This window comes from Apodemus sylvaticus, chromosome 2, assembly GCF_947179515.1.
Source record: "Apodemus sylvaticus chromosome 2, mApoSyl1.1, whole genome shotgun sequence".
NCBI lineage: Eukaryota > Metazoa > Chordata > Mammalia > Rodentia > Muridae > Apodemus > Apodemus sylvaticus.
In genome coordinates this window covers 61,539,623-61,554,210 of record NC_067473.1, presented here as the reverse complement: position 1 = coordinate 61,554,210, position 14,588 = coordinate 61,539,623, and the positions used below count along the sequence as shown (strand labels likewise).

The window sequence follows — 14,588 nt, the reverse complement described above, 5'->3', positions numbered from 1 at the left end:
AGTTTTCTTCCTTATAAATACAAATATCAAAAGGTAGAGATCTTTGGTCTCCAGTAAGGCATTTATCTTAGGAGATACATGAATTTGAGGTTGAGGTAGAATATATATATGTGTGTGTGTGTGTGTGTGTGTGCACGTGCATGTGTGCACATATATGTATATATGTATGTATATATATGCATGCATTAATGCATGTATGTATACATGAGTATATCAAGAATGTTTCTTGTTATCAGCATTGATTGTGACAAATTTCGAAGGTATTGTGTAGAAAAAGCTGATTTCTTTTTTTTCCCTAGTTGCTCTGTGAAATTAAAAACACAGGTGACTATCCACAGTGGAAGGAGAAAAGTCGCCTTTGGCATTGACTTTTATTCCGTAGGGAGAGGAATGCTTGAGGTTTTGGTAGAGGCCACAGCGTCTGGTGCACGGTGACAGTGCATGCTGGTTCACACAGACTTTTACTTTTCTAGTCCCCTACCGAGTCATCCTCACCCAACCCAGAAATATCCCACCTGCTGATTCACACATGCTGTGCTACTGGTGGAGATCGTAGGAAGGCGGGAGTTTTCTCCTTGTTTAATTTAAGCCCATGGCTGTGGAAAGCGGAATTTAGCATCACTCCACCTCTCCTGGGTGTTTTCAGTGTCTGATGGCTGGCAGACCAGAATCATGTTTGCATGTCTTCTAGTTCTAAGTTCAGAGCCTTGCTTTTGTGGCTCCAGACATATCTGTGTAGTCATATCTTGTATCAGCAAGATGCAGTGTCTGTCTGGTCCTCAACAGGTAACATATTGGGAGAAGCACAAACACATTGCTGTCTCCTCATTAGGGAGAGCTGGGTTGCAGCTGATCGGATTCCATTCTCCAAACCTATCTGGGTCCTGGAAGGGCTTTCAAGGTTTGCATTAGTTTTCTTGCTCCACCAGATTTTGGCTCTCTTGATTTATATGTATGTGTGTGTGTGCACGCGCGCGCGGACATGTACCACATGTGTACATGAAATCAGTGAGATCAGAAGAGGGGATTGGATCCCGTGGAACTGGCGTCACAGGGAGTTGTGAGCTACTCTGGGTGCTGGGAACTGGACCCAGGTCTGAGAGCCACAAGTGCTCTGTACTGCTCAGCCGCCTCTGCGGGCCTCAGTTCATTTTAAGTATGTATGTAAACAACAGTTCAGGATCCTGTTCTCCTTCCCTTGCTCCCTTTCCTGATGGATATTTTATAGGTAGATATGGTTATCTATCAGCCATTGAGGAGTCTGGAGGCGAAGCATGCATCATCCTGAGGCACATTGTCTTATTGTAGGACAAACTGGGGGCCGGTGATTCTCTGAAAATTTCCTAGAATAATTTACCATAAATGTCTTTATCACAACAACAACAACAACAATGAGCCTTGGATTTTAACTAGAGGTGGCAGGTCCCAGGTTTGGCTGTGAAAGGCTGCAGCACACGGCCCTAGAGTAAGATACAGTTGACAGCTATTCCGTTGCATAAAGTTCAGTCTCATGTTTGACATTGCTTTTCCAGGGGGACTCCTCAGGCCAGACGCTCATTCCTAAGATCAAGCTGGAGCCGCACGAAGTGGATCAGTTCTTAAACTTCTCTCCAAAAGAAGGTGCGCTCACCTCCCGTCCCTCCCGCACTCGCTCGAGCTAAAATAGAGATTGGGATTATAGAGGGAGCTGGCTATATGGAATAATTCTCTTCTCAAAATGCTTGATTCCAAAACACTATTTTGACATCTAAACAGTTACCTAATAAGGTTATTTCTCTATTCATCGTTTATTTCCAGCTAAGCATTAAGTGTGGCTTGATGCTTACCATGGATGGGTTTTTACCATTGTTGACTGCTGTGACACGCGTGCTGTGGTTGGTGAGACTCACTTGTCCTTACGCCATCCTGGTGTGAACTCACTGTCACCCCACAGATACACAGTGTCACTGCCTTAATAAAAACTTGCTTTTTAACCCGCCATAAATGAGGTTGCCCTGTGTCTACAAAACCAGGGTGTATTCTTAGGGGCTTTATCTGAGCGACAGTTGTGCTGAGCTCTTTTCCTCGGTAATGTTCATGGTCCTGACGGTGACGTGCCTCTTTGGGCATCTTGTCATTCGTTTAGAACCCGACCCTGCCATTCTTGGAGTTGTTTACTTTTCATTCTCTACATCTTTTCTCATTTTACTCCTTTGACTTCTCCCTCTGTGCTCTCCCGTGGACCAAGATGGGATCCTGGACACAGTCTCTCCACCCCAGGGGTCTCAGGAAGCTCTCAGTCAGACAGAACATGGAGGCCACTCTACTTAATTCTGTGTCTGTCAATGCTACACCTTCCTTTCATTTTCATGTCCAACACAGGTTTAGCTGCACAGTTCATTGCATGATCAACAAACACGTCCATGTACACAATTACAGAGAACTCATGTGGCAGTGTGCAAAGGAGCGTACATTGTGTGAGCATGGGCGTGTAATTTACCTTCCTTCCTTTAGGACCGGATTCAGGGCTGGATTTGAGACTGTTGACCCCGGGTTGGTCCTTTACTATTTAGAAAGGGCTTTATTATCCATCCGCATCTGCATTGAGCCTTTGTTTCTTGGCAATGAGCAGCCCACACCCATGCCTTTGAGCCTTATAGTCCGCTTCTAAGCAGTCTCTTTCATCTCTATGACTGCTTACCCCCAACAAATGTATCTTTTTCTTTTGTAGTATGTTGCAGTGCAGTTCAGAAAGTGTCACAACCCAAACAATAGATCCCCACAGAGGCGTCAGGATCTAGGGTCCCTGGAGAAGAAATGGCAATCCTTCCTCATTATCCTGGATAAGGACAGATGAAGAAGTTGAATATCCTGTGTACATCAAAGTTTCTGGGCGGCCCCGCTGCCTCTTCTGAGCCTAGGAGCAGCATTTCAAAGGATGCTTAGAAATCCGATCCTGAGGCACCTGTGGCCAGAAGGACAGGCTTTTCCTGTCTGCTTCTCTCTGGTGGGCTACCTGCTGCTAAGAAAGGAGAAAAGCGTGGCTTAGCCTGTGCCAGGCCTGGAGGCAGAGAAACTTTTGGTGTCCTTGGGAGTTTAGCTGGACTCCTCCTCTCCCTGCCCACTCCCCATAGGGACATTTGATTCCTAGATTTTTTGCTTTTGCTGGGGTTTTTGATTTTAACATACAGTGTCACATACTCAGGGCACAGGGGAACCTTGGCTAGTGTGTAGACTTGCCAACTTTCCAGCCAAGCACATGATGTATTAACCAGGTCCCCTCAGCCTGCCCCTGAGCTGCTTAGGTCTGTGAAGCATGCAGGTGTCCTGTGGATACAGAAATGCTGCATGAAGCGGGGACGAGGGACCCTCGAATGTCATCTCCCTCAGCAGCAGTGGCCAGCAGAACAGAAAAATCCCGTAAGAGGGAGCCCACAGGGTCCGTGCGTGGCACACCCCAGGTGGTGATCTCCCTTTAGAAGCTCATTCCAACTGGAGGTGCTAGCTGGGTGCCTATTGGGTGCCCTCAGTGAAAGGACTTTCAGCAACAAGATGAAAGGGCTTAAAAGGGGGAGTACAGGGGGTTAGGTGAGTGTGGCTAGGCGGCATGGGGGAAGGTGTCCAGGCGGGCCCTTGCCTGGGCACCTCTGCCCCTGAGGGACCACACACACACAGACATGGTATAGAATAGAGTTTATTCAGAATAGGGGATGGGAGTTAGTGGTAGAGAGAGGGAGAGGGAGAGGGAGAGGGAGAGGAAGAGGGAGAGGAGAGAGAGAGAGAGAGAGAGAGAGAGAGAGAGAGAGAGAGAGAGAGAGAGAGAGAGAATAGAGAGAGTGGAGGCCGGCCATGACCACGTGGAGGGGGGAAGAGCCCCAGGGGCAGAGAGGTGAGAGAGTATGGGAAAGCGGAGAGCAAAGAGAGAGAGGAGGAGCAAGTAGCCCCTCTTATAGTGAGCCAGATCTCTGGGGCAGGGCGTACCTGGCTATTGCCAGGTAGGTGTGGGGTGGAGATTAGACAAAACCCCAACACTCAGCCCCAGTAATGTGCCCTGAAGAAAGGCGTCTTGCACCCCCATTTCTTTTTCCTGTGACTGTCTAATGGTGGATGTAGGGTTTCTGAATGAAGAATGTCTGGCCTCCCACCTGCAGGCCCCACCAGCAACATTCCTCCAGAAACAAAGGGGTCTTTTCTCCAAGAATTCCACCAGAGCCCTCAGGTTGAAGACTGTTTAAAAAAAACAAAACAAAACTGCACACTGCCTCTCAACCTGAATAAATGATCTGAGAAGAAGACAGTGGGAAAGTGGGTGTGGCTCAATTGATAGAGTACTTGCATAGCACGAGAGAAGCCCTCCGTCCCACCCCCACCCAGCTCGGCACCCATTCCAATCTCAGCGTCACAGAGGTGGGGGGCAAGAGGATCAGAAGTTCAGGGCCGTCCTCAGCTATCCAGATTCAAGACCAGACTGGGACACATGAGAACCTGTCTCAAAAATATGTTATAAAAATAAAACGATAAAAGAAACTCAGTAAAAAGTCTTGTCAGCACTGTGTCTGGAGGCCCCAGCATCCCAGGCCACCCTTGAGGTCATTCTTCTGTTGGTGTCTCATGCACACATCTGCCCAGGGCAGTTTTGTGCTGGGACTTGGGTGTGTGACTCTGTGCTCACTCTCTCTCTCTCTTTTTATACAACATGAGGACTTCTGGATATGCTGTCCTTCACCTGACTCTCCTCTCCTCACTACATCAGCCCCACTCTCTGCACCTACCAAAGCTCCCAGCATGGAGACACATGTAGAATGTTTATCTGGCCTGAGTCTTCCTCCTCTGTGGTGGCTGAAATGAGCTCTCTTCGTCCGCAGCCTCCGCGGATCATCTGCACTTACCGCCCACCCCACCCAGCAGTCACAGCAGTGACTCTGAGGGCAGCCTGAGCCCCAGCCCACGCCTGCATCCCTTCAGCCTGTCTCAGGCCCACAGCCCTGCCAGAGCCATGGCCCGGGGCCCCTCTGCCTTGTCCACATCTCCTCTCCTCACGGCTCCACATGTAAGTATCTGGGTGGGGGTAGGGTGGGGGGGTCCCTTCTGAAGGGCCCAGGGACCCTCTCAGTCTAAGTTTTCATCCCTATAATGAAATTTTTGTTTAATGGTTAGAAGTCTCTGTTCATGGTATGTGGCTGTAACAAAATACCCAAGACCGAGTAAGTTAGGAAGGAAAGATGTTTGTTTTGGTGCATGGTCCTGGATGTGGTGGAGTTCGAGAGTATGGAGGTCCCTGCATCTGCTTAGCCCACACGTGACAGACACACAGAAAGAAGGATTGGAGTGGGAAGGACACACATGCAAAGGAGGGAGGGAGGCTGTGTGGCAGCTCACCCCAGGTTTGCTAATCCCGGTCCTGTGAGACACAACTCCTGCAAAAGGGCATCGGTGTGCATTCTTCATGCCCACACTTCTCCATGGCACCACACTTGAGACCACGCCTCCAGGTGGGGACAGACTGGATTCAAGCCATAGGACCAGAGCAATAGAGTAGCGGCCCTGAAGAACATGTTTAGAGAGACCTGCCCACAAATCTCAGAAATTCTCTTTTCAAATACAGATCCAGTTCTTACTCCATGCGTTTATTTTCCAGGGCTGGAAGCCGCAGGCAAAGCATTTCTGTTCCTTTCCCCTCAAAGTTATCCCATAAACATTTGCCATTAATGTAGCCGATCCTTACTTAGTGGGCGCTAGGCAGGGCCTTTCATCTTTTAGATAAGCATTCTTGGAGGAAATTTGAAAAGAAAGTCTCTCTGAGATTAAGTTCTTTGATGTCAAAAGCTCAAAAACATAGTTTAATCTCTGTGTGTCTTTTGGGGGTTGGGGAATCTTAACCCCGGGTACTATGACAAAACCCCAGGTCATCATTCATCCTATACACAGGTTAAAAAAGGAGAGATGGGGAGGTCACATTTCATTGTTCTAAACAGGAAATCCATCTTCAGAATTACAAGCAGATTTTTTAAAGTCATGAATAACAAATTTTAAACATAGTGTTTTATTCTTTGAGATTTTTCATGCATGCAACGTATATGACTAACAAATACAAATGAAATATTTTAAGAAGGCTTAGGAACCATCATCTATCAGCATAATTTGGATAGTTTTGAGAAGGTTCACTTTCCCCGTATGTTTTAGATCTTAACATGCCGCCATTGCTGAGAGCAAAGGCCTTCAGTTGCCATGTCTGCCTTCTCTGTCTGAACCTGGAATTCACTGTTTGGATTGCTGAAGTTATTGTTGTGTCTGCACCTCCACCGTAGTCCTGTTAGCGTTTCCCTGGCGCCCCAGCTTCGCTTGTATTAGGCAGCTCCCTCTGCTGCCTCAGCCTCCTGAGCTCACCTTCTCTGGGCGGGGCGGCTCCTGCTGCTCTTCTGAGTACAGCACTGCCTTTGCCCTGATTACCTGCCTCTGCCTCGCGCTTTGTAGATCATCACGTCTCCGGAAAGCAGCTTCCGAGTCTCATCTCCTCCCCTAAACCTCCTCTCATCCATAAACTCACAAGGGTTCTCTTTCTCTAAAAGTCGAGGGCTTCTCCAGTCAACATCGCAGCTCAAGGTCTCACGGCTAAAACGCCAGTCCTACCATCTTAATCTCAAGCCACTCCAGACTTGAGGTTTATGTTCAGTCCTGTTTTCAGTCCTCCGTGTCAGGGAGCATGGGGATTACACACTGCTGAGTCAGTGTGTGTGACTAATGTAAACACGTCACTGTGTTCTGGGCTAAACTCAACAGACTGTGGTTCTCATCATCATTGCTGACGGCCAGCGCAGGATTCTTGGAAGCCTGAACTTCCACTGAAAATGCCTGCTGGTCTGTTACAACAAAGGGATGTCAAGTCCCTTCCTTGTAAGGGGAGGAGAAGGGAAACTGTGGAGAAAGCAGATGATAAAATCAGCCTTCAGTAGGAAAACAGTACAAGTCTTGAACGAGGCAGAGCTCTAAGGGAGTTTTGCATTACCCTAAGCCTCCACGGATGCAGGGTGTGAACTCTGTACTATTACTCTGTGTGTGCTAGATAGTGGGGTATTCCCTGGGAGAAACAGTGGACGGAGGCCTCTGCAGCCTTCCCTTTGATTGAGAATTATGGGGTTTCACACACCTATATGGGATACTGGGGCAGTGGGTGGGATGGGGCAGGGGAGTTCAGTGGTCAGAACATTTGCCTTGCAAGCATGAAGACTCGAGTTTGATTCACAACCACCCATAAAAAAACCAGGCATGCTGCATGGCTGCCCGTGTCTGCAACAGCAGCATTGGTGGGGTCGGGGCAGGTAGATCCCAAGAGCTACTGCTTAGCCAACCTAGGTGAAGACAGCAAACTTCTTGTTCAGTGGAAGACCTTGCCTCACTAAAAAAGCAGAGTGAAACAGAAGATGCCTGATACCCTGTCCTAGTTGCCATATATGTGCACAGACATACATGCACCACACATACATACATACATACATACATACATACATACATATACACTCACATGAATACATACATACACGAGAATACATACGTGTGTGTATATACATATACACATGTGAATACATACATGAATACATACGTACATGGCACACGGTACTCATGCCACACACATATGCAATGAGATAAACCACCCCCAAGGGCACACCCTTTACTTCTCTGCGCTGTGAGATTCTCCGCACTCCGTGGTGAGGTCATTTTTCAGGCGCTCCTCTCTGACCTTTCTGTGCTCCCTTTTCTGCAAAGAAGCTACAGGGATCGGGCCCCCTGGTCCTGACAGAGGAAGAGAAGAGGACCCTGATTGCTGAGGGCTATCCCATCCCCACCAAACTGCCCCTGACGAAATCTGAGGAGAAGGCCCTGAAGAAAATCCGGAGAAAGATCAAGAATAAGGTGAGTTCTGCCGCCCTAGGCGTCTCTCTGCAGACAGGAGAGCGGAACCCCCAAGGCCCGCAGTGGCACTTCCTGTAGTCAGGTCAGGAGCATGGACACCGTCTGCCCCCCTGGAGTGTGACTGCACAGCGTATGTAGACTCCTTGTTGCACGATAGCCTGTACAGAGGCAGGAGGAGACACAAGAGCCCCCTCTTTACCTTTGTTTTTAAAAATCTCAGTCTTTCCATTTTTATGATGTACATATATTTTCTCCTCATTGCTCAATATGTAATTTATCAGCAAATGCAGTTTTATGTAGTGTTACTTAAAAGCTTGGGTTTTTGTTGTTGTTGTTAGTGATCTGTGATAAAACAAACTTCAGTAAGCCACCGAGTCTCTGTGGCCTCCAGGGCTGTGGCGCAGACAAAGGGAGCAGGAGAGGAAGGCAGAGAGAGCAGAAGACAAGAGAAAGAACCAGAGTCACCCTCCTCACCCTCTTGTCGGGCCAGCAGACAGTTTATACACAGCCAAGCCCGGCTGGCTGATTTCATCTATAATTGAGCCAGCTGAGGTCCAGGGAGCTGACATCATTGTTCTCAACTATTTCAACCATCGGTCTGTGACCAGGAGTTTGTCGGCGGGTTGGTAGGGTCCGTCTGGGCCGGAAGCAGAGTTGGTGACAAGTAGGGGAGTCCACAGTTTAAACAAAGGGGTGCCGGCCACACGAGTGAGGCCGGCTTTGCCAGCCCGTGTGCAGATGGCATCCCAGGTTCCTTCCGTTCTCTTCCATTTCACTTTCAAAAATGGAAATTCACCCCTCAACCCCCCTCCTTATTTCCCAGATTTCTGCCCAAGAAAGCAGGAGAAAGAAGAAAGAATACATGGACAGCCTGGAGAAAAAGTAAGCCTACTCACTGGCTGGTTGTGTTTATTATGTCTGATTCACCAAGCAGGGTGAGGGTCTCAGTTTGGCTTTGTGAACCCCCTCCTCGCGCTTCAGCAGTGTTTGCCTGCCCCCTAGTGGTCACGTGGAGGGACTGCTTATAACTGTGCTGTGTGAATCCCGGCTTTCTGACCGTGATCCTGAGTGCTACATTCCTGCAACTCCTCAGAAGAGATGGCCAGCTTCCACCTACAGGAGCAGTGTTGTTTGACCAGTTCCTACTGGCTGGCCTCAGATGATACAAATACGACTGGTATTTCCTGTAGTCTGTAGTGCATGCCGTGGGCAGACAGACTTTTTGCAAAAACACGTGAAGGCAACCTTTGTTCTTTTGAACACCCTGGACTGCCCTGAGGGCTCAGAGAACCTGGGCGAATTGAGGACCACCTCTTCCAGCCCTAGAAAGTAGTTCTCCAGCTGACCAGTTGGTGTGATTTTGAAGTAGGAAGGAGGCCCTGGAAGACCCACTAATGAATCTTTCTTATTTGTACATGTGAGGTCAAGCACTGGCTGGCTTCTAACTAGCTCTAGAAGCTTCCATGGAAAGCTGTCCTTCTGTGAGCTGGTTTAGGAGTGGGCAGTGTAGCAGTAAGTTCTGTTTTCTTGTGTTTCATTGTGTCCTAAAGGCATCCACAATCAAGGCTATTTCTGTGTCCCTCTCTTCTCTGTCTCTCTGAGCACGTGCGCTTCAGCACTTCACTGCCCTGGGTTCGGTCCTACCTGCCTTTTACCCAAGCTCCAACTCTGTATCAGATCTGGCCAGCAGTGCAGCTCCCTGGTGACTCTACAGCCGTGGTCTAGTGAGGGAGAGGTGGGGAACCTGACTGAGATGCCTGATGTATGTCTGGCCACTCTGGCCTGCTGTGTTGTCCCTGTGAACCCTCACTGTCTTCTCCACTCAGGCTGTCCCAGCTCTTCCTCACTGACCACTCCTTTCTCTGTGACACCAAAGGCCCCTGGCTGAGCGGGTGCCCTGTGGAGAGTAGCTGAGTATCTTTTTGCTCTCTCCACAGAGTGGAATCCTGTTCAACTGAGAACTTGGAGCTTCGGAAGAAGGTGGAGGTGCTGGAGAACACCAATAGGTGAGTGTGGCCAGGGGAAGGGACTGTAGTCCAATGGCAGGGCTCGTAGTCTAATGGCAGGGGTCATAGTCCAATGGCAGGGGCTGTAGTCCAATGGCAGGGGCCGTAGTCCAATGACAGGGGTTATTGTCCAATGGCAAGGGCTGTAGTCCAATGGCAGGGATCATAGTCCAATGGCAGGGGCCGTAGTCCAATGACAGGGGTGATAGTCCAATGGCAGGGGTCATAGTCCAATGGCAGGGGTCATAGTCCAATGGTAGGGGCCGTAGCCCAATGACAGGGGTCATAGTCCAATGACAGGGGTCATAGTCCAATGGCAGGGGTCATAGTCCAATGGCAGGGGTCATGGTCCAATGGCAGGGGTCATAGTCCAACGGTAGAGGTCGTAGCCAAATGACAGGGGTCATAGTCCAATGGTAGGGGCCGTAGCCCAATGACAGGGTTCATAGTCCAATGGCAGGGGCTGTAGTACAATGGCAGGGGCCATAGTCCAATGGCATGGGTCATAGTCCAATGGCAGGGGCCATAGTCCACATTCAGAGTGGGAGGGACAGGGATTCTACCGGAAGTCCGGCTTTGCTAGTATACTTAAGGAGCTGGCCACTACCACCTATTGGTTCCTGTTTCATGGGTTTTCCCCCTGCCCCGCCCCCCCACCACACACATTAGCTACATACATGTTCTTTACTTTTTAGTGTCTGGTGTGGAGGATGGTCATGACAAGGACTGTTATGAGGAAGTTAAGGGACTGGGCTGGGAGTGTGGCTCTGTCATAGGAAGTGCTTGTCTAAAATGCACAAAGTCCTAGGTTCAATCCTCAGTATCAGAACAGATTAATTAAGAAATGTTTAAAGGGGGCTTAGAGCAGAATAAATAAAGTCCCAAGGTCTGATTCTCCTGAAAATTAGTTTTAGGGCTGAACAGGGAGGCACTAGGATGTAGTGTTAGTTAATTCTAGTGACGATCATGCTTATTAGTTTAAAAAGACAGCATGTTTTTGTAAGCCTGCTTGTAAAAAATTAGTGACATTTCGGTCTCATTTTGAAAAATTGGCTGTGGCTCTGAACTGATTAGTTCTTTTGATGTTTTCTATGTCAGTCACTGCTTGGGTACATTGTATATCTTCACTCGCTCTTTCTCAGGAGATGGTGTGAGATTATCCCTGTGATACAGATAAGGTCCCGGGACACAGAGACTTTAGGGATTTGCCCAGGTGACTCACCAGTTTAATCCTGTGAATTTGAATAGAGAAGGAGCCTATTGGGTTTACTCCGTTCAGGGGTAAGGGGTTAGGATGAGGTCAGACACTTCACATTTGATGCAGAGTGCTTGTTCATAGACTCACCTGGTGCTCACCTGTGCTCTGAAAATACCATTAGTCAAAGAATCCATGAAGTATAGGTCTGTGAATTACAGGTGAATTACAATAGATCAAGCAGCAAAAATCTTCATTTGGAGCTAAGAAAATGTGAATTAGCCATTACGGTGGTCAGCCTAATAACAAAATGTCAAAAGGCTACGGGGTCTGCTTAGATCTCCTCACATGCTTTCAACAGCAACTTTACGTGTGAAGTCGGAGTCCTGTACCTCCGTGGTTCACTGTTACAACAGCAGGCTGAGGAACTGAACTGTTGTCTACGGAATGAGCTAGAGTCCCTCTTGGTAATCTGGAAGGGTGCTCATGGAGGGGATCAGGTGCCCTTTGCCTGATTGCTGTGACCTCAGACCTCCAGGCAGGACTGTCCTCCCCTCTCCCTTCCGGTGACATTAGCCCCACCCACCCCCGCCGCCGCCCCCCCTTCCCTCCGCCCCCCCCCCCCCACGGAACTTCCTCCCATTGTAGGACTCCGGTTTTGTTGCTCTTCCCTGCCCCTCCCCCATCTTCAGAGTCCCCATCGTCTTCTGACCACCTTTTGACCAGCAGAGGTGACTTGAGGGCGTTTGTGGTTTTCTGAATCCTGCACCTCCTTAGCATTCGGTCTCCAGCCCTTCCCTTGCTGCAGTAGATGTTCTCTGTCTCCGAGGGTGAACAGATTTGACCCTGAGCTGGGGAAGAGGCAGGAAGAAGCCCATCCGCTTTCTTCTTTCAGTTCCTGTCCTGGGCCCTGTCCGTCCCGGCTCTGCTGTTGGGCTTCCTGTTGGCCACACGGGTGCAGCAAAGCCTCAGCGGGGCAGTGCTGGGACCAGGAAGGAGCATGCCAGGGAGGAGGGCTCACAGGCCACCTGGCCTGGTCTCCTCCCCAATCCATCCGGTGGCACATGGCTCTGTTTGTTTATTCCTTGATTGTCGTGAACATTTAAACAATTTTCCGTTTCCACCTCCCAAGTGCTGGGATTCCGGGTGTGCACCCCCACAACCGGACTGGAATGGTTGTTTGTTTGGTTGGTTTGGTTTGGTTGGTTTGTGCTTGTTGCCTAAGTCAGGTATCTATACATCCAAAGAGTCAAACTGTGGAAGCATCCCTTGTGAGCCTTCTTTTCTTTAACATGACGATTCTCTCCTGTGTCTGTAGCTCAGCCAGTCCTCCCACTGCCTCCAGGTCTGACATGCCCGAGGGGCCTGTTAGACAGCCAATCCCGAGTCCACTGTGGAATGCTTTATTTTACTTTTGAGTTTTGTATGAATTCCTTCTAGGGTCCCCTCATCCTCCTCAGGAGGTATGAAAACACTCATTTTCTGGTTATCATCAGCTTCTAGTAATTACCTAGATAGATGAATACATAAAGAATTTAAAAACAGCTCTATAGACTCCAGTAATCTCTTTTACAATTATTAGCAGGGCATTTATATTTTAAAAAGTTGTGGGAGATTTACGCATGTATATGCATGTGCTTGGGGAAGGAATGGAGCCCAGCAATTGAAATCCATATATATATATATATATATTTTTTTTTTTTTAAGATTTATTTTATTTATAGAGTACACTGTCACTGTCTTCAGACGCACCAGAAGATCCCATTACAGATGGTTGTGAGCCACCATGCAGTTGCTGGGAATTGAACTCAGGGCCTCTGGAAGAGCAGTCAGTGCTCTTAACTGCTGAGCCATCTCTCCAGCTCTTAAATCCATATCTTGTCTACTGTTCTTCCCCTGTTGTTTGAAACACTGTTGACTCCTGCTGAATCGACCCTGTAGACTTGGCATTTCTGTAGACTGGCTGTTCAGGGAGCCCCTGGGATGTGCTGGTCCCACTCCCCATCGCTCCCAACTCCAGTGCTCAGCTACCTAGAGCGTATGGAAGCATCTGTCATTTAAAGGAGCGCCAGCTATCCAAACTCTTCATGTTGGCATAGTAGGCCCTTTGCCCTTGGGCTTGAACCCAGGTGGTGGTGTATGTCTGTTACCCCACTGGTGGGAAGCAGGAGACAGGTGATGGGGCCCTGGCCCACTGGCCAGTCAGCCTAGCCTAATGAATGCGCTTTAGGTCAGTGAGAGCTTGTCTTAAAAAGTGAGGTGGACATCTTCTGAGGATGGCACCTCTGGCCTACACACACACACACACAGCATATAGAGAGTACATATGTAAAGTTCAAAATTCTTTGATTTGGATCTATCCTTACTTTCTGGGATTATTCATATGTATGTGTTTGTGTGATGCATATTTCTTAATTTAAAACTTTTCACTGAACACCCTACACTGGACTCATTCTCCACAAATATGTTTACTGAATCCTCGTCTGGAACAATTTCATAAATCCCTCAGGATTTATGTCAGGAGTCCCTGACAGTGACTGACAATGAATAGTCAGCACTAGCCAAAGCAGAGGAAGGGTTCTGCTTGTTTTGTTATGCCTGTAACTTTACGTGGGTGTAACTGACAGATAAAGCTGGACATTTTTGAGTGTCATCTTTTAATATATGTGTACATTGTGCAGTGATCACCATAGTTGAGTGAATAACCCCCCACATGTGTTCACCTCTCTTTTTCTCTTGTTTTAATGCTGTAGGTCAAAATTAGAATCAGCAGAAGTCATACTGCCCTGTCATTTATTGCATTGACCTGTTGTACACACAGTCTGCTCACAGAACCTTTTCACCTCAGAGCCCTGATCGAACATCTCCCTACTTCCTCAGTTTCCCAGCCCTGTGAACCAATTGTGAATTCTTGTTTCTGAGTTGGAACTTTATATAAATCATTATGTGTGTAAGTAATGCCACAGTACTTTTTTGTCTCTGACTAGCTTCTTTCTCTTCTAAAACAGGGCATCTCTCTGGCTGTTCTCAGTTTGTGAGCCTCTTGATTGCCAAGAGCCTCCATGGGTTCCCTCTGTGCCTCTGTGTGCTCTTTCCCACTTCTGGCTCAAACTTGGCTTCTGGTGGGCAACCTTTATTGATGGTGATAGCTGGTACCTGGCTCCTTGCAATCTTCCCACAGATAATTTTACCCAGGATCTCCTCTGGTCATCGTAGCCAGAGCCAGTAGTTCATGTATTCTGTCGTAAGAGGCAAATGCATAAAAATGAGCTGTTCTTGCTGAAGCATGGTCTGGGAGAGCTGGGGCTGCCTCCCCATCTCTTCTCTTCTGCCCTCCTTTTCCTTTTCCTTGCAAAGGCCTCCCTTGTTCAGAAGACCACAGTAACCAAAACGGCTATGGCATAGACACTAATAACCCCGTGCCCCAGCACCAGCTGCAGAGGAGCAGGACAAGCTTCTGGACCCACAGTCACATCACATGATGTTTGAACTGAGCA

The 14,588-nt window shown here is 48.3% G+C and overlaps 1 protein-coding gene across 3 annotated transcripts in view; it reads left to right on the top strand.

Moving 5' to 3' along the window:
- Positions 1–14,588, top strand: part of Creb3l2 (cAMP responsive element binding protein 3 like 2) — a 116,196-nt gene that overhangs the window by 81,936 nt on the left and 19,672 nt on the right. For 2 of the 3 annotated variants that reach the window (XM_052173451.1, XM_052173454.1), the window contains exons 4-8: positions 1,533–1,620; positions 4,845–5,029; positions 7,744–7,890; positions 8,714–8,772; positions 9,828–9,896. In XM_052173451.1, the coding sequence (XP_052029411.1) occupies positions 1,533–1,620; positions 4,845–5,029; positions 7,744–7,890; positions 8,714–8,772; positions 9,828–9,896 (548 nt within the window). The remainder of the gene's footprint in view (positions 1–1,532; positions 1,621–4,844; positions 5,030–7,743; positions 7,891–8,713; positions 8,773–9,827; positions 9,897–14,588) is intronic. The other variant, XM_052173452.1, reaches the window with a different exon arrangement.